The sequence below is a fragment of the Scyliorhinus canicula genome, chromosome 14 (genome assembly GCF_902713615.1).
Source record: "Scyliorhinus canicula chromosome 14, sScyCan1.1, whole genome shotgun sequence".
NCBI classification, from domain to species: domain Eukaryota; kingdom Metazoa; phylum Chordata; class Chondrichthyes; order Carcharhiniformes; family Scyliorhinidae; genus Scyliorhinus; species Scyliorhinus canicula.
In genome coordinates this window covers 11,648,718-11,671,872 of record NC_052159.1, presented here as the reverse complement: position 1 = coordinate 11,671,872, position 23,155 = coordinate 11,648,718, and the positions used below count along the sequence as shown (strand labels likewise).

General features: G+C 47.6%; 1 protein-coding gene across 1 annotated transcript in view; it reads left to right on the top strand.

Annotated features, from left to right (window-relative positions):
• LOC119977124 (steryl-sulfatase-like) overlaps positions 1-22,955 on the top strand; it is a 149,029-nt gene extending 126,074 nt beyond the window's left edge. The window contains exon 10 of the mRNA XM_038817745.1: positions 22,805-22,955. Coding sequence (XP_038673673.1) covers positions 22,805-22,914 — 110 coding nt within the window. The 3' untranslated portion in view covers positions 22,915-22,955. The remainder of the gene's footprint in view (positions 1-22,804) is intronic.
• Positions 22,956-23,155: the final 200 nt, after the last annotated feature.

The following is a 23,155-nucleotide window of genomic DNA, read 5'->3' as shown; positions in this document are numbered from 1 at the left end:
CAATCACCAGTTAGAATGCACACACTATAAAGGCTGAGGGTACCACAGTTCCTGCTCATTCTGGGTGCTGCCTCTGAGTGTAACAGGAACTTATTCAGCACAGCACGGTCTCGCAACACGTGCTGAGAGAATCAACTGGTTCGGACAAGGCTTAGGTCTCTAGATCAAGTTAGCATTATTTAGACCCACAGTCATCGTGTGTTAGTTAGTTAGAAGTAGTTAATAAAATTGAGTTGAACCTTCATCTGTGTTGGAAGCGTCTGTTCATCTCTCAAGCCTACACAAGCCAACACAGTCTTGCTGTTCTGGTCTCGTTTCCATGTCGATTTAAATCGTTCCACCATTGGTGGGCGTGCCTTCAGCTGCCTGGGTCCCAAGCTGTGGAATTCCCTGAATCCCTCCACCTGGACCGCTTCTGTTCATTGATCACCTGCCCTGATATCTTCTCATGTGGCTGAGTGCCAAACCTTGTTTGATAACCAGTTCTGCACAGTGCCTTTGAATGTTTTACCTCATTAAAGGTGCTTTTCAAATGCAAGTTGCTGTAATTCAGTCCCATTCTTTTCAATTCCAATGGGTCCAATCCTTTCCCTCCATGGACAATTTCTCCCACTGTTGGGATTCTCTGTACCCATCGGCCTGCGGGTTTCCAGGCAGCGTGGGGTGGCTTCAATGGGAAATCCCGTTGACAAGGGCGGGAATAGCGAATCCCGCCGCCAGTGAACGGCGCTCGGGCGAGAAACCCGTGGTTGGGGGGGTCCGAGAATCCAGCTCCCCATCTCCGTTACATCAATTCATGCGAACAGTATCAAGCATTCCTCAATTATCGATATTTTAAATGCTCACCGCACGTGATTAATCATCTGGCAGTCAAATCTCACCAGGAGGCATTGAAATATTCCTGAAGTGTAATCGATTGCATGTGTAATATGTTTAACGTTAGTCCAATTATGCTTTCGTTCGGTGGTTCAATGAATGATTAAGTGGGAGCTCCGATATTAAGATTTGAAAATTGACGATTCACATCTCCATCGTACCTGGATCCAAGTGTACACTTAGTTGTACCTTTCTGCTTGTGGGGAAATCCACAGCTTGGGGCCATAAATATAAAACGGTCATTAATAAATCCAATAGGGAATTTGACGAGCACGAAAATGGAACTTGCTGTACACACAATTTCCCCTTAGGGGAGTGGGGGAAGAATTCCCGAGCTGATTATCAGCCCATTGATCCACGTTATGAACGCTCCTTCCATGGCCAATGAGACTAGACATTGGACTTCAACTCGGAGCTTCTGCTCCTGAGGTAGGGGATGACACAACTGTGCCACAGGGACAGCCTAAGCAGGTATATGAATGAGAAAGGAATAAATGGATATGCTGATAGGATTAGACCTGATGTGGAGATGCCGGCGTTGGACTGGGGTGAGCACAGTAAGAAGTCTTACAGCACCAGGTTAAAGGCCAGCAGGTTTGTTTCAAGAGACCAAGAGAGGTGGGAAAGAGGCTTGTCTGGGCCATCGGCTCATTGGGCCGAACGGCCTGTTTCTGTTCCATAACCTGTGTGAATCTATACAGAGCTGGTTCAAGCACGGCATTCTCTGGGGTGCCTTTGCCAGGAATGAGTTTCTTCTTTCTCAAGCAGGACGAGTAATTTTGTACTGCCGCGTCTAATAAAAAAAAAACCGGTGCCTTTTTTGTGCTGCCTCCAATTTTACTTAACTTGCCCACCAACATGTTATTGTCCGTGGGGAGAGGTGGTTGAAAGGAAAAAAAGTGAAAGGAAAGTGAAAAAAGAACTGCCTGGGCAAAATAAATATCGCAAGGTAAGCTGCCTCAGCGGCACAATGTCCCAGGGTAACGTTAAGTGTAATTCAACTACATTTTTCAACTCCAGCTACCTTGTAAAACACTTGCTTATCAATTGAAATGGCAAATTAAAGTAATTTATCACAAAAGTTGGTGCGGGAAAGTTTTCTTCTCATTAATTTCTTCCAAGGTTTTTTTTTGTGTGTGTCTCCACCAACATTTCCTCTATCCTCTCATCAGGCGGTTGCTTCACGTTGAGGTATATACCCGCCAAGACCGGGCAACCCACCAGTACTTTATCAAGCTGACAACCACGGCTCCGTTAGTAGCACAGTCACCACTGGATCAGTAGGTTATGGGTTTGAGTCCTCACTGAAGCCATTATCCAGGCTGACAGTGAAAGGAGGGGGGGGTGGGGTAAAGAGGGGGGGGGGGGGGAATATGGGATGGGCTGCTGGGAATTGACAGAAACAATTAACAGTGCCCACTGGCAATGGCGAAACATGAGGTGGTCATCCACAGAAAGACCATGGTTGGGATTCGGCATTTCAGAATAAGTGTTGATGCTGGGACAGAATTGGTGGACTTCCACGACAGCAAAATAGGCACCGGTCCAGGAGCAATTCATGATCCGTTAATGGGCTAGCAGCAACGCCACGTGGGGAAACTCCAAATCCAATCAAAAACAGCATCCCATTCGCCGGGGTCAGGATTGCCACTGACAAGCTGCAGTCGCATTCTCGCCTTCCGCTCCCCACACGCACTGATCCCAGCCAATAATATGGCAGAGCGGAGAGCTTCCCATGCCTCCCACTAAGGGGGCTGCAGGATAAGGTGATGACAAAAACAGGAGATGGGGAAGGGAAGGTCTCGGAAATATATAAGGAGTTGATGGAGTGGGAAGGGGTTCCTATGGGGGGTGGGGGGTGAAGAGGAAGTGGGAGGAAGAGTTTGAAGTTGGGCTATGAGAGAAGGCCCTGAGGAGAGTCAATGCATCCTCGTCGTGTGCCTGGCTTAGCCTGATCCAATTTAAGGTGGTCCACGGGACTCAAATGACTGTGGCCCGGATGAGCAGGTTCTTTGAGGAGGTGAGGACAGGTCGGGGGGTGGGGGGGGGGGGTTCTGCGAATCATATCTGAGGTCCTGAAAGGGAAGCTGACTGGGAGTCCTGAGGTGGCGACATTTGGAGCGTTGGAAGATCCGACGCTTGGGGGGGGGGGGGGGGGGGGGGGGGGGGGGGTGCAGAGAGGTCAACGTTTTGGCCTTTGCCTCCCTGGTGGCCCGCAGATGGATTCTGCTGGGATGGAGCGACTCGAAGCCACCAAAGTCGGGGGTTTGGGTCAGTGGCACGGTGGGGTTTCTTCTCAGGTTGGAGAAAAACAAATTCGCCTTAAGGGGTTCGTCACAGGGGTTTGTTCGGAGGTGGCAGCCGTTTATCGACTTCTTAAAGGAAAATTAGTTTGTCAGCGGTGGGTGGGGGGGGGGGGGGGTGGGGGGAGACATAGATGTGACGAATAAGGATAGGAAAACCAATGAAGGGAGGACCAAGACAGTTAGGGTCCGTGCTGGGGGGTGAGATGGCTATGTTATTGTGGGTTTTTTGTCTTTGTTGGATCTTTCCCTTTAAAAGTGTTAAAATTATAAATCCCTTAATAAAATATTTTCTAAATAACAACAGACGCGATCTCCCTGCCGCCAAAATAAACCGTTTGACGCGAGAACCAGCCCTGAGCGTTCAGTGATTTTTTTGAGATTCTCTCCCGCTAACAGGGGCGAAGGTATCAGCCATGGGTCAGGATGTCCAAGGCCTGGGGCATTCTGTGTGGGTGGGGGCCGAGGCCCAGGACAGGACGGCCCTGTCACAGGCACATATGGACCAGGGCCAGCCGGACATTGCAGCGGCGATGCAGAGCTTGGCCCAGTCACAATGGGTTATGGCCGAGGGCGTTGACGGCATTGCTCGGGCGCTGGCTAATCTGAGCCAGCCTCAGAGGGAGGTGGCTCAGTCCCAGCACGAGTATGGAGACCCTGGTCAAGGCGAGAGTGGGCCTCCAGGAATGGCAGCAGCACGTGGCAGGGAGCCTCAGGAATTCGCTCCAGTCGCACTCCCATCCCACGGAGAAGCCTGGCACCCTGAGGGAGGAGGAGGTGACGGGGTCCATGCTGGTGACTCCCGCAGGGGAGGTGCCGGAACGCAGCAGAGCCTCGGACTCCCCCCCCCCCCCCCCCCCCCCCCCCCCCCCCCTGTCCCTGACACATCCGGTGGGCAGCGGCAGAATAGGGTGGCACCACGCCACTTGGGCCATCCGAGCGACTGCCGGGTCAGTGGAGGACCTCTCGCTCAAGAGGACAGCCGCCAAAGGGGACCCAGGTCAAAGGGGGGAATCGTAGCAGACCGCCTCCGCCCTGATGTACCGCCTCGGGATCCACCTAGGCGTAGCGTTGGGGCCCGCAAGGCCGGAAATGTAGACACTAGTTAAGTTGGCACGGGTGCAGCACACAGGATAGCATTAGGGACTAGGGCACAAATAGTTCTAGAGATGCTCACCTGTTATGTTGAAAATGAACACCTGAGCAGAAAAGGTCCAACCTACCTTGGTGCTCTGTCAGCATGGAGTTAGGGCTGGGCCAGGCTGGGATGGGAGGATGGTGGAGGTGGGACACCTCAGGTCAGACACTGTTCATCGTCCCGGTACCCCGTGTCTCCTCCTCCCTCTCAACCTCAACCCCCTCCCACCCCGCAACCCGTCCTCACCTCCGCCACCTGAAGAATCCGATAACTCCGTATGATGGAATGGCCAGCTCGCATACCGGGATCCAGGCGGACATGGAATGTCCGATTGTAGACAGGAGTTAGGCATTGTCAAACGATACGGAACACCAGAGCTCATCGAAGAGCGGGCCGCCATCATCCTCCATCCCATGGACCTACCCGCTGATACTGTCAACCAAGAGCCTACACCTCGTGGTGAGGCGGGTTTGAATCATGGAGGAGGTCAATGGTGTGGGGGGGGGGGAGAGGGTGCAGAGTGGGTGGTCACGGGAGGGGATGGTCGGCCAGGGCAAAGGTGGTGTGGGGGTGGGATGGGATGTTCGTGTAGTCGGCCAGGCCTCCTAGTCAGTGAATCTGGAGGCGCTTAGAGAGTCCTGTGCATCCCGGCCCTGGCACGCATATTGTGCAGCCTCCCGTCCGGCACCCTCCTGTAGGGGCTACAGTGGGCATCCCCCTTGGGTAGGAGGCGTGATGCCCAGTTGTGGGGGGGGTGGGGGAGAGTGGAGTGCGGATGTGGAGGGGTGGGAGCACCCACATTGCCGGTATCACTCTGCGCAACCACGGACCACAGTTGGCGGTCAGTGGGGTGTGCAGCAAGATGGCTGCCTTGCAGGCAGTGGCACTGAAGGTCTGTGCCTGGGCACCCGGTCCTGGGGGTTGACTCCAACCCCACGGCCCATCCCCTGGTCACCTCTCCTACTCCCCGCTGCTCATCCCTGGCCCTGGCAGATGGCCACCTCTCCCCAGTCAGCCATGCCAGTGGCAGGACAGGCAGCCCACGGTCACACCTCTGGGAATATGTCCTACCTCCTCTCGTTCCCTCAGCAGCCTCGGAGCCAGTTTACCGATTTTTAAAACCACAAGTGGACCTCGCCGTCGGTAGTACCTTCTGGTGGAGGCAGAGCATCACGGAGGCCCCAGAGAACAACAGGACGGACCCGTTAATGATATACCAACGGGCTGTACTGTATCTGCAGAGTAGAATGCATTGACACCGCTGTTGAGACACAAGACCATGGCATTGTGTCGGGTGCCAGCACCGGCCACGTGTCTCGGCTCACACTTGATTCCCTGCCCAATCGCAATCCGCGATTCCGGCGTCTAGACGTAGAATCCCGCCACATTGCTTTCTAAGGCAATGGGCAGGGTTTTCCAGCCCCCGCGGTAGTGGGAACTTCCAGCCACCGCCCCCCCCCCCCCCCCCCACCCCCCTCACTGTCAACGGGATTTCCCATTTTCCGCACATTCGCCAGCACTGGAAGATCCCGCAGGTGGCAACGACCAGAAAATACAGCCCAATGTATGAACAATCTTTCTTCCCCAGGACAATCCCACAACGGAACAAGCTGCCAAGGGAAATAGTCACAGCCCCGTCACTTAAAATCTTCAAGGCCCATCTTTAGATCAGTTCCATTCCAAAGTTTTGCATTTTCGGAACTCCCATTTCACACGACACGCCTCCTTCAGCTCGCACCATCCAGGTAAAAGCAAATTGCTGCGGACGCTGGAACCTGAAACAAAACCAGAAAATCTTTGTGTTTAATTCACTGCCACCTCTCCCTCAGGAATGTCTATCCTGAAGGAGTATTGTTTTCCTCTCCAACAGCTTCGACAAAGAGTCATCCAGACTCAAAGTGTTAGCTCCCTTCTCTCTCTGCAGAAGCTCTCAGACCTGCTGAGGTTGTCCAGTGTTTTCTGTTTTTGTTTCACTCCCCACAATATGGCTATTAGTCTGTGGCACCGACAGAACTAAAGACAGCTCACCGTCACCTTCTCAAGGGCAATTAGGGTTGGGCAATAAATGCTGGCCTAGCCAGCGGTATCTACATCCCATGGATTAATGGAAAAACAATTACTTTTGAAGTGCGGTCACTTGTAATGTAGGAGGCGCTGCAGCTAATTTCCACACAGGAAGATCCCAGAAATAGAAAGAGTGCTAGTGAGCAGACAATCTGTTTCTTTTTGTGGCGTTGGTTGAGGGATAAATATTGCCCAGGACATGGGGATGAATTTATTAGCTCTTCTTTGAATAGCTTCAGAGGATCTGAAGCTCGACTTGCTGTACTGAGGGAGTGCTGCGTTCTGGAGGTGCTGGCTTTGGGATGAAATGTTAAACTGAGTTCTTGCTGCCCTCTCGGGTGGACAGAAAAGATCCTCTGAAGATATTCGAAGAAGAGCTGATGAATTCACCCCCATGTCCTGGGCAATATTTACCCCTCAACCAACACCACCCCATTTGGGATGGTAGTAGCGCCCCACAACACGATGAAGGGTATCCTCAATATGAAAATTCAACTATGTTGCCACAAAGACTGTGGGTGGTAACTCCTACTAATACTGTCATGGACAGATGCATCTGCGGCAGACAGGGTGGTGAGGATGAGGTCAAGTATGTTTTTCCCTCCTGTTGGTTCCCTCACCAATTCTAACAGCTATGTCCTTTAAGACCCGGCCCGCTCAGTCAGTAGTGATGGATATTGGCCTCAGAGCTTCCTCCAAGTGATGTTCAACATGGAGGAGCACTGATCCATCAGCTGAGGGGGAACAGTACAGGGTAATCAGCAGGCGGTTTCCCTGCCCATGTTTAACATGATTCCATGAGATTCCATGGGATCCGGAGCCAATATTGAGGACTGTCAGGGAAACTCCCTCCTGACTGTGTAGCACTGGGCCACCACCTCTGCTGGGCCTGTCCTGCTGGTGGGACAGGAGTACCCAAGGATGGTGATGGTGGTGTCTGGGAATTATCTGCAATGCATGTCAGGCTGTTGCTTGACTAGCCTGTGACACAGCTCTCCCAATTTTGGCACCAGCCCCCAGATGTGAGTCAGGATAGTCAACAGGGTTGAGTTAGCCACTGTCAGTTCCGGTGCCTAGGTCGATCCCAGGTGGTCCATCCAGTTTCATGGAACATAGAACATACAGTGCAGAAGGAGGCCATTCGGCCCATTGAGTCTGCACCGACCCACTTAAGCCCTCACTTCCACCCTATCCCCGTAACCCAATAACCCCTCCTAACCTTTTCTTTGGTCACTAAGGGCAATTTATCATGGCCAATCCACCTAACCTGCACATCTTTGGACTGTGGGAGGAAACCGGAGCACCCGAAGGAAACCCACGCAGGCACGGGGAGAACGTGCAGACTCCGCACAGACAGTGACCCAGTGGGGAATCGAACCTGGGACCCAGGCACTGTGAAGCCACAGTGCTATCCACTTGTGCTACTGTGATGCCCTTTCATTCCTTATCGACTTCCTTTTAGCAGCTTAATATAATTGGCTGGCTTGCTAGTCCCATTTTAGAGTCAGTCACATTGCTGTGGGTCTAGAGTCACATGTAGGCCAGACCAGGTAAGGTGGCATAGTTCCTTCATTATTCGTGGCAGCACGGTAGCATAGTGGTTAGCACAATTGCTTCACAGCTCCAGGGTCCCAGGTTCGATCCCCGGCTTGCGTCACTGTCTGTGCAGAGTCTGCACGTTCTCTCCGTGTGTGCATGGGTTTACTCCGGGTGCTCCGGTTTCCTCCCACAGTCCAAAGATGTGCGGGTTAGGTGGATTGGCCATGCTAAAATGCCCTTAGTGTCCAAAATTGTCCTTAGTGCTGGGTGGAGTCACTGGGTAATTGGGATAGGGTGGGGTTGTGGGCTTGGGAAGGGTTCTCCTTCCAAGAGCCAGTGCAGACGTGATGGACTGAATGGCCTCCATCTGCACTGTAAATTCTGTGAACTAGATGGGTTTTGATTCATGGTCACCATTAGACTTTTAATTCCTGATTTTTAATTTAATTCAAAGTCCACCATCTGCCATGGTGGGATTCGAATCTGTGTCCCTAGAGCATTAGCCTGGCTCTCTGGATTACTAATCCAGTGACAACACCACGGGCGGAATTCTCCCATCGGGAGAAAACAGCCGACGCTGGAGTGAAACCCGGAGTGTTTCACTTCGGCGTCGGAGGCCGCTCCTTGCCCCCTATTCTCCCCCCCCCCCCCCCCCCCCCCCCCCCCCCCGGGTGGGGCTAGGAGCGGCGGCGCGTGAATTCCGCGCGGCGGGCCTTGACGCTTGCGTCAAAGCGGCGTCCCGGGAATGATGCGGCCGGCGGCGCCGAAGTGACGTTAGCCGCGCATGCGCGGTTGCCGTCTTCCCCTACGCTGCCCCGCAAGATATGGCGGCTTGATCTTGCGGGACGGCGGATGGAAAAGAGTGAGTCTTTTACAGACGCCGGCCCGACGATCGGTGGGCACCGATCGCGGGCCAGATATCTGCTGAGCACGCCCGTGGTGCTCGATCCTCCCTCCCCCCCCCCCCCCCCCCCCACAGGCCCCACACTCACCGGTCGCGCGCTGTTTACGCCGGCAGCGACCAGGTGTGGTTGGCACCGGCATGAACCGGGCGGGTTCGGCAGGCCACTCGGCCCATCCGGGCCGGAGAATCGCCTGTCGCCGTGAGAAATGGCGAGTGACGATTCTCCAAGCAGCCTATCGCAAAACGCGACACGCCATTTTGGGGAGGGGTGTGAGAATCGCGGGGGGTGCCAGGGCGGCGTCGCGTGTTTCGCCCGGCCCTCCCGCGATTCGCCCCCCCCCCCCCCCCCCCCCGGCGTGAGCTGCGGAGAATCGCGCCCCACTGCTCCACCGCCTCCCACTTCATAAGCTGGAAAGTATCCCGAGGAGGTAAAAGCAACAACATAAATGATAGCTTGAGGTGTTTGACTGCAGTGGGGTCCTCGGTGCATTGGGGCAGCAGAGTTCGCTCCATTTTGCCACCGTTTTCAAAACTTCCCTTAATGTCCATTTTGTTGGTGCTTCCAGCAGCTGCCCATCCTGGCTCTCATGCGCATCCTTTCTCCTCCTACCTCAGCCTTTTCTCTCGCCTTGCAGAGCACCTTGTGGCGACTTTCTGGGTCTAATTCTGCAGGGCAGTGTCCCATGAAATTCAGTGCGGACATTAGGAGAAAACTGATGTCACTTGGGGGCGGATGTTCAACTTGCCACCCAGCTGTTAAACTTGATTTACTGATCAGTCACCTGTAACAGAAACCATTCATTTTCATTTCTGCCGAAGCCAAGGGGTTTGAAAATCGATGAGTGTATAATGGGTCAGCAATTAGCCACTCCAGTCCACCTCTCAGCTGGCAAGTTGAAAATCTACCCCGTATACATCAACAGCTCACCAGTTTGTAGTTATACAGCTCCTTGAACATGGTAGAATGTCCAAAGGCACTTCATCGGAGCGTAATCAGACAGAAATTGACATTGAGCCAGGGAAGCAAACATTAGTATGAGTGATGAATGCTGCTGAGAAAACTAACGATGACACTGATTGGCTATTAATAAGCTGAAATCTCCTTCATTTTTAACCATAACTAGTTCAAGACCATTTACGGAAGACTTACACTGTTTATTTAATTGTTTCCTCTCTCCCTTCCTATCTCTCCCACTCTTCCTGTCTCCCTCTCTCTTTCTCCTATATCCTCCCTCCCTCCCTTTCTTTTTCTCCTCCCCCCCCTCTCCCTAATCGCCTCTCTCTTTGCTCTTTTTCCTCTCACCCTCCTTCCCTGCCCCACTCTTTTCTCGCCCCCTTGTCTCTCTTACTCGTTCTTTTTCTCTCTTCATCCCATTGTTACTTCCCCCCCCCCCCCCCCCCCTTCTCTCCCCTCTGTGGTATTATCATTACTGTAAGAACTGCACGGGTTAATGAAGTGTCAAGAGTAGCCACCAGAGGGAGCTACATTTACAACCACACAAGGCAGTGATGCTAAGCCTTGTGGGAGAGTTTGTGCAGGAGTTAGCTAGAGATGGTCAGAAGTACAAATAGTGTAAGTGAGCGTAGATAATAGTTTATATCAGTTGTGAGATTAGCTGTAGGTGAGTGTAGTTTAGATGTTATTAATCAATTGTGTATCCTTTAGGATACTTATTTACAGGGAGAAGGCAGGAGAATGGGGGAGAAAATATCATCCATGATTGAATGGCGGAGCAGACTCGATGGGCCGAGTGACCTAATTCTGCTCTTATGTCTTATGGTCTTATGGAGTATGTGTCGAATCCAAGTTAGTAGTGTTAATAAATTTATAGTTTTGTTTAAGTTCAAGCTATTTTGTGGTCCTTGTGAACACTACGCCAACCATCCTGAAGTAAGCAACACAAAGAACACCACACCCTCCTTCTTCCCTGTTCCCTCATTATCTTGCTCTCTCTCCTTTTTTGATCTCTCGCTCCGTCTTCTACCCCCGACCTCCTTCACTTTTATTTCCCTGTGTTAAGTTTCACCTGCAACTCCTTGTTTTATTTGTGTGGCTTTGTTTTGTCGTTCCCTGCCTCGCCCCTTGTACCCAACTGCATCCTCTCTTCTGGGTGCTGCAGCCTATCAGGTGGCTGTGTGGTTGAAGCAGCAGGTTTTTCTGCCTGGACGTGAAACCCTGTCAACCCTATCCTCAGAGCCAGCATGTGAAGAATTGATCTGCTGCTGTCCAAGGTACTGAAAGCAGGTACAAACACAGGGGAGGGTAGATTTGCCTCGGGTATTCCCTCAATTTCACTCTGCAACTCACAGTAACCCTAGAGAATTGGCAGATTTGCAGAGTAAAATGTACCCAAGGGTTTAACCCCTGAGGCACGCAGGGGTGTAATTTCCAGGAATTAAGCTTTCCAATCACCAAGGTCTCAGAAGGACAATTTATTTTACTCATTGGTCAGATATGCACATTTATTGACTATGCATAATTACCCTTGAACTGAGTATCTGGCTCGACCCTTTCAAGAGTCAACCACATTGCTAGTCAACGTTAGTCGCATGCAGGCCAGACCAGGTAAGGATGGCAGATTTCCTTCTAGAATTGACATTAGTGAACCAGGTGGGTTTTTACACCAATTCCAAATTTTTATTGGGGTGTTGCACAGTAACTTCATTGCAGCGTTAATGTAAGCCGACTGGTGACAATAAAGATTAATAAAAATTCAAATTTCATGCTGTGCTGGGATTCGAACCCACAGCTTTACCCTGGATCTCTGGATTACCAGCCCAGTGACAATATCACTATGCTACTGCCTCCCTACCATACCTGCATTAGTATATTCCGCGTACGTTCCTGACTAAGGTGGACCTGCTGTTCAGAATTTGCCAAAGGGGGCAGCACGGTGGCGCAGTGGTTAGCACTGCTGCCTCACAGCGCTGAGGACCCGGGTTCGATTCCGGCCCTGGGTCACTGTCCATGTGGAGTTTGCACATTCTCCCCATGTTTGTATGGGTCTCAACAGCTGTGCCGGGAAGGTGGATTGGCCACACTAAATTATCCCTTAATTGAAAAAAAAGAGCCCTTAGAATGTTTATGATTCACAATTAAAGTATGATTACCTAATGGTAAACGGCCAGGTATGAGGATAAAATGTATTTGATTCTTTCCACAAGTCACAAGGCAGTGCTTGCTGTGTGCAGATGTGTGTGGAGGGTGAAGTCATGAAACATGGTGGGGGATGAAGTGCAGTCCCCAGCCAAACATGGAGCAGTGCCAATGTCCAAACCCTCCACACAAGATACCCAATATCTAAACCCTCCATAGTAGTGAATGAGGAGAGTGTGAAGAGGGGTGATCTGTTTGGTGTCTTCCATTCTAGGCAGTAATGCAATACACAGATCAATGCTATTTACATTGATTCAGGAGGAACGTGCCAATGTAGAGTTGTCCAAAGATATCATTGTTCAGGGTATAAATATTGCTCTCAACACATTCTGTGTTCACAGCAGTCCCTGCTCTCGCTGCTTTTCTTTTGCTTATCACACATACCCATTCTCCAGTCAGGCACACATACAAGTTGCCATTTTCAATTGATCGTTTCCCTTTGCTCACCTCTCCAAATGGCCTCACACACATGAAAATCATTACAACACAGCCCAGCTGAATGGTAATGTTGTGTTAATGATATTGTTAAGGCACAGGTAAAGGCCATTGTTTAATTAAGTGCCTAGAGCATTTATAAAGAGAGACATCCTCCCAAGGGGCGATCACCTTAAGTTAACTTGTTAATTTGTCTTGCTGTAAAGAGTATAAAGAGAGACTCTTCAACAGCCCACAGAACCACATTTTGAGTTAGTTCCAAAAATTTTCTTTGGAGTTTTGTTTGATTACAGTGTGCCTTCAAGAGTTATCACTTTAAATTGATTTGTTCATTTGATAATCTGCCCATCTGTTTATTGTTGTGTTCAAGAGTGTAAATAGAGGCATTTCTTTAGTTCCAGTGCCCCCTTGGAGGCTATCACTTTGCTAACTTGACCATGTGTTTAGTGTTGCTTAAAAGAGTGTAAACAAAGATTGCCTCTTTAGTTTTTGTAAAGGGGCTGCTCCTCAAGCTTTGGCCCCATGCACCTACTGTGATGCCGACTGAGGGAGGAGGGGTGCAGAGAGGAGGACCTTCTTGTAAGCCTGCTCCTGGGTTTGGCCAAGTTGGTCCAGGCAGTGGAAGGGGGTCACCTAGCCTGCTGTATACTCATCTACCCCGGCTACGTTCACGGTCAGGTGTCCTTGAAGAGGAAGCATGCGGTGTCGACTGGTTTGCTTGCTGACTTCCATGAAGCGGGGGCACCATGGGGGCTGGAGTGCTTTACCAGCCTCTCAAAACCACTTTTGGTTTATAAACATACGAACATACAAATATACAAAATCAGATGTAGGCCCCAGCCCCCTCAGCCATTTGGCCGCTCACTCCGCCAACTGTTTGTGTTGAATCCCACATTCCCATCTACCCCCGCTAACCTTTGATTCCTTTGCCCAACAGGAATCTATCCACCTCTGCCTTAAAAATATTCAGTGACCCTGCTCCCACAACCTTCTGAGCAAATAGTTCTAAAGTTGCACAAACCTCTGTAGAAGAATTCTCCTCATCTCTGTCCGCTAAAAGCGACGCCTAATTTTCAAACGTAATTTTGTGTATCAGTTCCATGTTTTCCTGGTCACCTTCAGGGCCTTACATGCTTTAATGAAATCACCCCTTACTCTTCTAGACTCCAGTGGAAACAATCCCAGTCTTTACAACCTAATCTCATTAGGCAATGCAATCAGTCCTCCTCTGAAACCCTCCAATGCATTTTCATCCTTCATTAAATATGGAGGTCAAATCTGCACACATATTCGAGATGTGATATCACCAATGCCCCACCTAACTGAAGCATAACATCCTTACTTTAATGTTCAATTCCCCTTATAACAAAGGAGAGCATTCTATCAGCCTTCTTAATTACATGCTGTCCCTCCATACAAGCTATTGCTGATTCATGCCCGAGAATACCTAGAGACCTCTGCACCTCGGATTTATGCAGTCATTCTCCATTTAGGTCATACTGTCAAAGTGAACAACTTTACATTTTCCCACATTATACCCCATCTTCCAGATTTTTGCCCACTCACTCAACCTGTCTATGTCCATCCGCAAAATCTGGACGTCCTCTTCACAAGATATTTTCCAACCTATCTTTGTGTAATCTGTAAATTTAACTGCATGCTTTCACTTTTCTTATCTAAGCGATTGATATAAATTGTAAAAAGTTGAGGCCCCGACACAGACCCTTGCAGAACTCCACTCAACACATCTTTTCAATCAGACAAAGGCTCATTTATGCATACTCTCCGTTTTCTTCCAGCCAGCTTCTCTTATCCAGGCTAATATGTTACCCCCTACACCATGAGCTTTTATTTTTTGCAGTAACCTTTGACGTGGCAGCTTATCAATTGCTTTCTAGAAATCCAAGTGCAGCACGTCTACAGGCTCGCTTCCAGCCACAGCACATGTTACACGTCCAAAGAACTCTAGTCAACTGGCTAAACATGATTTCCCTTTCATAAAACTGCGCTGACGCTTCCTGATTACCTTGAGCCTCTCTAAGTGCCCAGCTACAACCTCTTTAACGATTGATTCTGACACCCTTCCACGTGACAGACACCAAGCTAACTGGTCTATAGTTTTCTGTCTCCCACCTTTTTTGTTTAGAGCAGTCATATTTGCCAATCTCTGGTCGACAGGAGTTTTTCCAGAATCTAACGATCTTTGGAAATTTAACACCAATGCATCTATGATCTCGTTCACCACCTTTTTAAAGTCCCTCGGATGAAGTCCATTAGGACCTGGAGATTTGTCAGTCCGCAATGACACCATGCTTTCCTAGCAATTGCAATTTCACCTCTCCTCTCCGACCTCCTGATTTACAGCTATTCCTGGAACATTTTTTTGTCTTTTGAAGTGAAAACAGAAGCAAAATAGTTGTTCATTTCATGTGCTGTTTCCTTGCGATCTACTATTACTTCCCCATTCTCACCTTCCAGAGGACCAACCCTCACTTTACCTTCACTATTCCTGTTTAAACACCGATTAAAACTCTTGCTCTTCATACCTTACATTCCTAGCTAACTTCCGCTCGTACTCTAATTTCTTTCTCCTGATAAACCTTTCGGTCATTCTCTGTAGTTCCTTATATTCTGACCAATCATCTACCTGTCACTGGTCTTTGTGCAGTCATATGCATTGTCCTTAAGTTTGACGCTTTTTTAGCTAATTTACTTTGGTATGGTTCCTTTAAGTTTGTTCTTTATTTATAGTGCCCCTGAGGGGCTATCAATTGGTTTATTTGGTGTTTATTAATTGGTTATTTAGATAATTTTTTGATTTGATTTATTATTGTCACATGTATTAGTATACAGTGAAAAGTATTGTTTCTTGCATGCTGTACAAACAATGCATACCGTACATAGGGAAGGAAGGAGAGACTGCAGAATATAATGTTACAGTTATAGCTACGGTGTAGAGAAAAGATCAACTTAATACGAGGTAGGTCCATTCAAAAGTCTGATGGCAGTAGGGAAGAAGCTGTTCTTGAGTCGGTTGGTACATGACCTCAAACTTTGGTATTCTTTTTCCTGACGGAAGAAGGTGGAAGAGAGTATGTCCGGGGTGCGCGGGATCCTTAATCATGGAGGCAAATCGGCACTCAGAAGAGGAGAAAGAAAGATTGCTGGGTTACTGGGTTGCTCGGAAGGAAGCAGATATATGTAATACTACATTCTGTGAACAAACTTATTATCAGAAGAAGTCTTCATGTCTAATTTCATACCTCACCAGCTCACTTGAGATCGGATCAACTGAACAGTGTAGACAGTTTCTGACACATTGTATGGCCTCTTTCAAGTAGGATCTTGCACAGACAGGTGAGAAAGCACCTGAGTTTGGTTTTCGCTTCCTGTCGTGACGTAGCAGCTCTGATTCTTCTCTCTTGCAGTGAGGCACTGGCGAATCAGCCCGAACTGCAGGTCCTACAGAATGGGGCCTAAAGACACAATTTCCTCACTGCAAGGTCAAAGTGCCGACAAGTGAGCCAAACTAGCTTTGAGGTGCTGCAGCATCTGGTTGATGGGAGTAAGGACCGCCTTCATTGCCCCTTCTTAATTGCTCGATCATTTTCGAGGACATTGGCTACAGGTTAACGTCATAAGTGGGCCAGACCGTCTAGGGGTGGGTAGCTCCTCGTTAATAAATGAATGAACCAGTTGGGTTTCGATGAGCAGGTGCCTCTTCCAATCACTTCTTTGGTTGCCAATTGAATCAGATTTATGACTTCCATTATTTCAGCTCCTGAATTCTGGGTTGCTGCTCCTGTGCCAGGAGAACTTCACAGCGCCAGGGTCCCAGGTTCCATTCCAGCCTTACTGTCACTGTCTGTGTGGAGTTTGCACGTTCTCCCCGTGTCTGCATTGGTTTCCTCCGGGAGCTCTGGTTTCCTTCTGCAGTCCAAAGATGTGCAGGTTAGGTGGATCGGCCATGCTAAAGTGCCCCTTAGTATCCAAAAAGGTTAAGATGGGGTTACGGGAATAGAGCTGGAGGGGCATAGGTGTGGGTGTGGTGCTCCTTCGGAGGGTCGGTGTGGACACGATGGGCCGAATGGTCTCCTTCTGCGCTGTAGGGATTCTCTCAACTATCCTGTATAGTATTGAGAGGTTCTCTGTGCAAACACAGGAGAAAAGCATCAGGGACAATCCTGATAATCTCAAGAAACTTTGAGCCATACGTAACTCAAAGATTAATTACTTTTCCCTTAGAGATGCTAATTTATAGAGCAGACTACCAGCAAAGTGTAGTAAATTGTTAGCAGACTGTGAATTATGGCGGCAAAGATTTTTGGAGCCTTTGGGACTAAATAGAAGCAGAATTGCTCTCGAAAAGAAAAATCTTTGTGTTTTATTATTTAAAACACTTGCCTGCGTTCAATAAAATACTTCATTCAAACCAACCACTGTTTCATTGACTTTACAGGACAAATGGTTCTCAGGTATTTGTGAAGGGTATTCTGTTTTGTTTCATTGTGAATGGGATGGTGCTTTCTGCCTGTTTGATGTAAATACTTGTAGTGTAATGTCATTACCCTTTGTGTAATGAAATCACTTTTAGCGATTAATTAAGTGCAATGTCATTACATTCATGGTAACGTAATCACGTTTACTGTAGTAGAATAACCTTTAGTGTAATGTAATTACCCTTAGATGATGAAATCACTTTCAAAGTCATGTAAACACCTTTGTGTACTGTAATTACCTTTCGAGTCTAGGTATTGGTAAATATTGGAATACCAACACCATTGTCTTCAGTAGACACCGCGATCTCTGTTCCCGAGCCAATAGTCAAAGGATGAGCCAGACTGTTCGCAATCTTCATGTCATACCTGGCCTTGAGATTCATGCCCATGCCATCACTAAAACTGCTGATTTTCACCTCCATAACATTGTTTAACTCCATCCAACCTCAATCTATGTGCTTCTGAAACCCTCATCCATGTCTTTGTTGCCTCTAGATTTAGCTATTCCTTTCCTAGTCAGCTATGAGGTCATCCAAGTCTTTTCCACCTGTGTCCTAACTCACGCCAAGTCCTGTTCACCTATGACCCCTGTGGCTCCTGATCTTGTTGGCTCCCAGTTAAGCACAGCGGTTAGCACTGCTGCATCACGGCTTTGAGGTCTCAGGTTCGATCCCGGCTCTGGGTCACTCAGGAGTTTGCACAGTCTCCCCGTGTTTGCGTGGGTTTCGCCCCCGCAACCCAAAGATGTGCAGGTTAGGTGGATTGAACACACTAAATTGCCCCTTAATTAGAAAAAGTGAATTGGGTGCTCTAAATTTATAATAAAAAAATTCTTATCATTGTTTTCAAAACCTGCCATGGCCTCGCCCGTCCCTATCTTCCCATACCGGCCTCCCCAAACAGGCATCGGAATGTGGCAACTAGGGGCTTTTCACAGTAACTTCATTGAAGCCTACTTGTGACAATAAGCAATTATTATATTATTATCTCCTCCAGCCCTACAATCCTGCTCCAATTCCGACTTCCTGAGTATCCCAATATTAATCCCTTCACCATTTGTGGCTGTACCTTCAGCTGTCAAGGCCCTAAGCTCCGAAATGCTCTCGCTAAACCTCTCCACCTCTCATTCCTCCCTTATGACACTTGCACTTTGACCAAGCAACTGTCCTAATATCTCGTTCCCTGGCTCATTGTCAAATTTTCTTCAGTAATACTCCTTGGGACGTTGCAGTGTGTTAAAACTGCTACATAAATACAAGTTGTTGTTGTGAGCACCATTTGAATAAAAGTGCGAAGGAATGTTCCATCCATAAGTAAAGTGAAAGATCTAGTCCAGGAGTATTTGACTGGGAGTACAAAGTCTGAGAGAGCACAGGCTGAAGAATTCCCTCGGCGTCAGCCACTGTGGGGACTGGAAGCAAGTGGGTGGATCAACAAGCTCCTTATGTTGCAGAATCAAAGGCTGGGAAATTTGCCTGGAGCTGATCCTGCGCAGAAATTGAAATATCTGCGGCAATTTCTGGGTCGGCTCCAAGGACATTCTAGGAAGTAGGGGTTTAAAAAAAAAACAATCTGGCCTCCTCCTGCCCTACAATTACTGAACAAATCAGGGAGTTACAAATATATTATCCAATGGACTTGTCAAAATTGTAAATGCATGAATATAATTCGATGGTAATGAGATACGTCTCATTAATGACAGATATGCCAATAAGTAGCAGTGTTAAGTTAATCCCCTCTACGTGCAGAAAACTCATAAATGAGTGGGGGTTTGATGTAAAATTGTAAGCACACACAGTGTATATCTGTGATTTATCTGGACATGCTTTGCTACTTCCTGATGGCGGGGAATGAGTCCTGACATGTAATGCGTCTGCAGAGGTTAATTAGTAGTTGAGAGTTGATTGTCCGCCAGAGACCTTCAGTCTTATACTTTGACTAAAAATGTGTTTTCAATTGTAAACCTGGTGCAACACCAGTCTGAGTTAAACTCTTGTAAAGGTATGTCCCTGTTAACATTGATGAAAGTCATTAGGAATTTGGAATTCATGAAACCCATAATGAAATTTGCTCACTCTTGTAATGCAAGGATCATGGCAGCCCTCAGTAAGGCCCCACAAGCAGCAACGTGATCACGACCAGATCATCTTGTTTTTAGTGATGTTGATTGAAGGATAAATAGTGGTCAGGACATTGGGGACAACTCTTTTTCAGATAATATCCTGGGATCTTTTACTCCCACTTGAGAAAGTAGATAAAGCCTTGGTTTAACATCTCATGCAAATTTTGACAGTGCAGCACCACCTCGGTACCGCACTATGTGTGCCAGCCTAGATTTTGTACTAAGTCGCTGGAGTGGTTCTTGAACGAACTGACTTAAGTTTCAATTGCCTAAGTGGGTCAGAAAGGAATTCTTTCTCTAATTGATCTCCTAGCAGATGAATAGGATGGGAAATGGAACTGTAGAACCCCTGCAGTGCAGAAGGATGCCATTTCGTCCACTGGGTCTGCACCAACCCCCTGAATGAGCACTCTGCCTAGGCCCAATCCCCCATCCTACCCCCGTAACACCGCCCATTGATCATGGCCAATCCACCTAACCTGCACATCTTTGGGCACCAAGGGGCACTTTATCATGGCCAATCCACCTAATCTGCACATCTTTGGGCCATGGGAGGAAACCGGAGCACCTGGAGGAAACCCACGCAGACACGGGGAGAACGTGCAGACTCCAGCCGGTCATCTGAGGCCGGAATCGAACCTGGCACTGTGAGGCAGCAGTGCTAACCACAGTGCCACCGTGCTGACATGTGACAGGCGAGTTGAATAATTTAGTCTCGACCTGTTGGACATTTCCAAGTGTTTTCTCCTGAGAGTCATCAACCCGACTAGTTTGAAGAGCACATGCTCACCTTTCTGTAAACCTTTGGATGTTTGACTATCATAAATCGCTGATAAAATTCATTCAACCATTTAGAAATGCTGATATTGCAGAATACGGCAGTAACTGTTCACACAAAAGCAAGATAAATTAGGCAAGATTAAACACTAATGAACGAGAAAGTTAAATGCCAACAGAAAGTGCAACGATAGCCTCTAATTACTATGGTTAATAGTGTTGTCTTAAGCAAATCACATGGAGAAGGAAACAGAGCTGATCAAAGGCATGTGTTGGGAATGAAGTGCTTCAATTAGCCTGAGCTTCCTGATTGCAGGTGTGGAGTTGCTGGGGAGAGCAAGATAGATTGTGTTGGATGGGTTTTCCATTAATCGTGGATTTTTTTAAGCAGAATAAAAAGAAAAAGGTGGACTTGCATTTATTCCATGCCTTTTACGCCCACTGGACGTCTCAACGCACTTTATAACCAATTAAGCATAGTTGAAGTATAGCCACTGTAGCACAGAAAGCTTGCAAAAACAGCAACGTGTTATGATCCAGTAAATGTCCATTGTTGCACAAAACAAATTCTATAGGGCAACCTCGCCCATGTATCACACATAATGTTTTTATTTTTACATTCAGACAAGGAGAAAATAATGTCTATTGAATTCAGAAGCCTCAAATTCCAGAAACACTTTTGAGATTTTGAACATTAAGTTAAAGCATGTATTAAAAGAAAAGGAAACTTAAGCACACAAGATTACATTTACACATTTAAATTTGCTTCACTGGACATTCCCCAAAAGGTCCTCACTTTGTTGGACCTTTTCTAGGCATTCTCCCTTATCAGTGTTTCACAAAACACAGTACTATTACCACAACGCAAACCCTTTATTGCTCTAGGAAATGTATATCACAGGACTTCTCAAACTAGCTCCCATTCTCCCAATGAACATTTTGAAAAAGTTCAAGATTCTCCAAAATCAAATATCTGCTTTCTGAAGAAGAGACACTTTCCTGGTTTGGCTAGAATGGCTGCTTCAAACTTTGCCTCTTCACAGCTCTTTTTCCCACACAAAACCGTATGCCACAAGGTCTTGCATAGCAACAACCCAACACAGTTCAACATCTCTCCTTAAACATCCGTTTTCTATTTCATTTTTCATTCCATTGTCCGTAGAACCTCATTGAACTTAACTTTCCCAAAATATAAAAATATTTCATGTTCCTCTTATTTCCTCCTTTCAGTTCAAATAAAATGTAATATCCTTCCCTTATTTATTTATGACCATTTCCAAGTTATAAAACCTTTTGCTCCCCTTTGAAATTTAACAGCTGAAAACCCAAACCCTTATTTATCTCCAAATGCAAATTTCTACCCACTGCTTTTTTATTATAGAAAATTCACTTGACCATACCTACTTCAAATGCATTCCTTTAACACATACATTCTTTATATCTCAAATCCAGCCAGATAATCAGTCCCCAGCTTACTTAAATTATCTTCACACACAGAGCCACAACTTTCTTCATAGAATATTAGCCTCAAGAAATATTTGAAATAATAACAACTCTCATCGCAAATCTGATAATTGCCAGATAATTTGTTTTAGTGGTGTTGATTGAGGGATAAATTAGGGCAGCACAGTAGCACAGTGGATAGCTTTGTGTCTTCACAGCGCCAGGGTCCCAGGTTCGATTCCCCGCTGGGTCACTGTCTGTGCGGAGTCTGCACGTTCTCCCCGTGTCTACGTGGGTTTCCTCCAGGTGTTCCGGTTTCCTCCCACAGTCCAAAGACGTGCAGGTTAGGTGGTTTGGCCATGCTAAATTGCCCTTAGTATCAAAAACGTTTAGAAGGGGTTATTGGGTTATGGGGATAGGATGGGGGTGAGGGGTTAAGTGGGTCTGTGCAGACTCGATGGGCCGAATGGCCTCCTTCTGCACTGTATGTTCTATGTAAAATATTGGCCCAGACACCAAAGGACTGGTCAAAGCAGCCCACTTGATTGGTACCTCATCCACAAACATTCAGTCCCTCCTCCACCAACGAAGTTGCCGTGTGTACCAGCTACAAAATTTCATGCAGGAACTCACCAATGCTCCTTAGGCAGGATCTTCAAAACTCACAATTGCTAACATCTAGAAGGACAAGAACCACAGATACATGGGAGCACCACCACCTGGAGGTTGCCCTCCAAGTCCCTCACCATCCTGACTTGGAAATATATCGCCGCTCCTTTGCTGTCAAAATCCTGGAACTCCCTCCCCAACAGCACAGTGGGTATACCTATAAAACTGAACCACTGCAGTCCGTGTGTTGTAGGTACACACACACGCCGGGACTAAGTTGCAGAGTTTTGACCCAGCGACGGTGAAGGAACAATGATATATTTCTAAGTCAGGATGGTGTGTGACTTGGAGGTATCTGCTGCCCTTGTCCTTCTAGGTGGTTGAGTTCTCAGATTTGGAAAGTGATGTCGGAAGAGGTGATTTACTCGAGACCATCTTGGAGATGGTACACGCTACTGCCACCTGGTGGTAGAGAGAGTGGATGTTTGTCGATGGGGTGCCAATCAAGTGGGCTGCTTTGTCCTGATGGTGTCGAGCATTTTTGATTGTTGTTGGAGATGCATTCATCCAGGTGAGTGTTGCAATGCAGATATATCATCTCTCTGCCCCTATATTCAGGCTAAAGTGGGTTCCTCTTTCTGTTTTCTTTGGTTAATCAATTTCTCTGATTTTCTATCTTTTCAAGAGGTTGCAAGAGAACAGCCTGGAGGAGATGACCTCCACTCCAGGCCTGCGACTGCTCTTGCCCTCCCTCCATCGTAGAAACACCCATCAGACATCGAGTCAATCATTTCATTTATCAGAGCGTTGATGATTCGAGATGTTAAAATCTGACAGAAAGACGGTTGCATGGCATTAACCTCAATCAGGAAAAGAGGAGGCAGCGTTATTAATCTGTCAACCTCACGAACCTGACAGTTTCATTCTTTTTTTGACAGAACTCATCAGCTTAATGAGGTGTGAATATATTACCCAGTCTTCAAGTTCATCAGCCAAACCCATTCGGTGTAATGAGGCATCGGGTGGTATGTTTTCATCTGTTTATTAACCACTGCAGCTACGAATGCCAAGCAGTGTTGCCATATTTACTCACTATAAATATGGCTGTCAATAAGGTTGCCCTTGCTTTGTGTAGATATTGATATTATATTGCTTTCAGAGTCGCCAGGTATCAAATGATACCACCACAATGTTCAACCGGATATCGATCAAAGACCCAACAACCAGTTAGTTAGTTCAAGTTCAATAATACTTTATTTACACACAAGATTAACTTATACATGCAACGT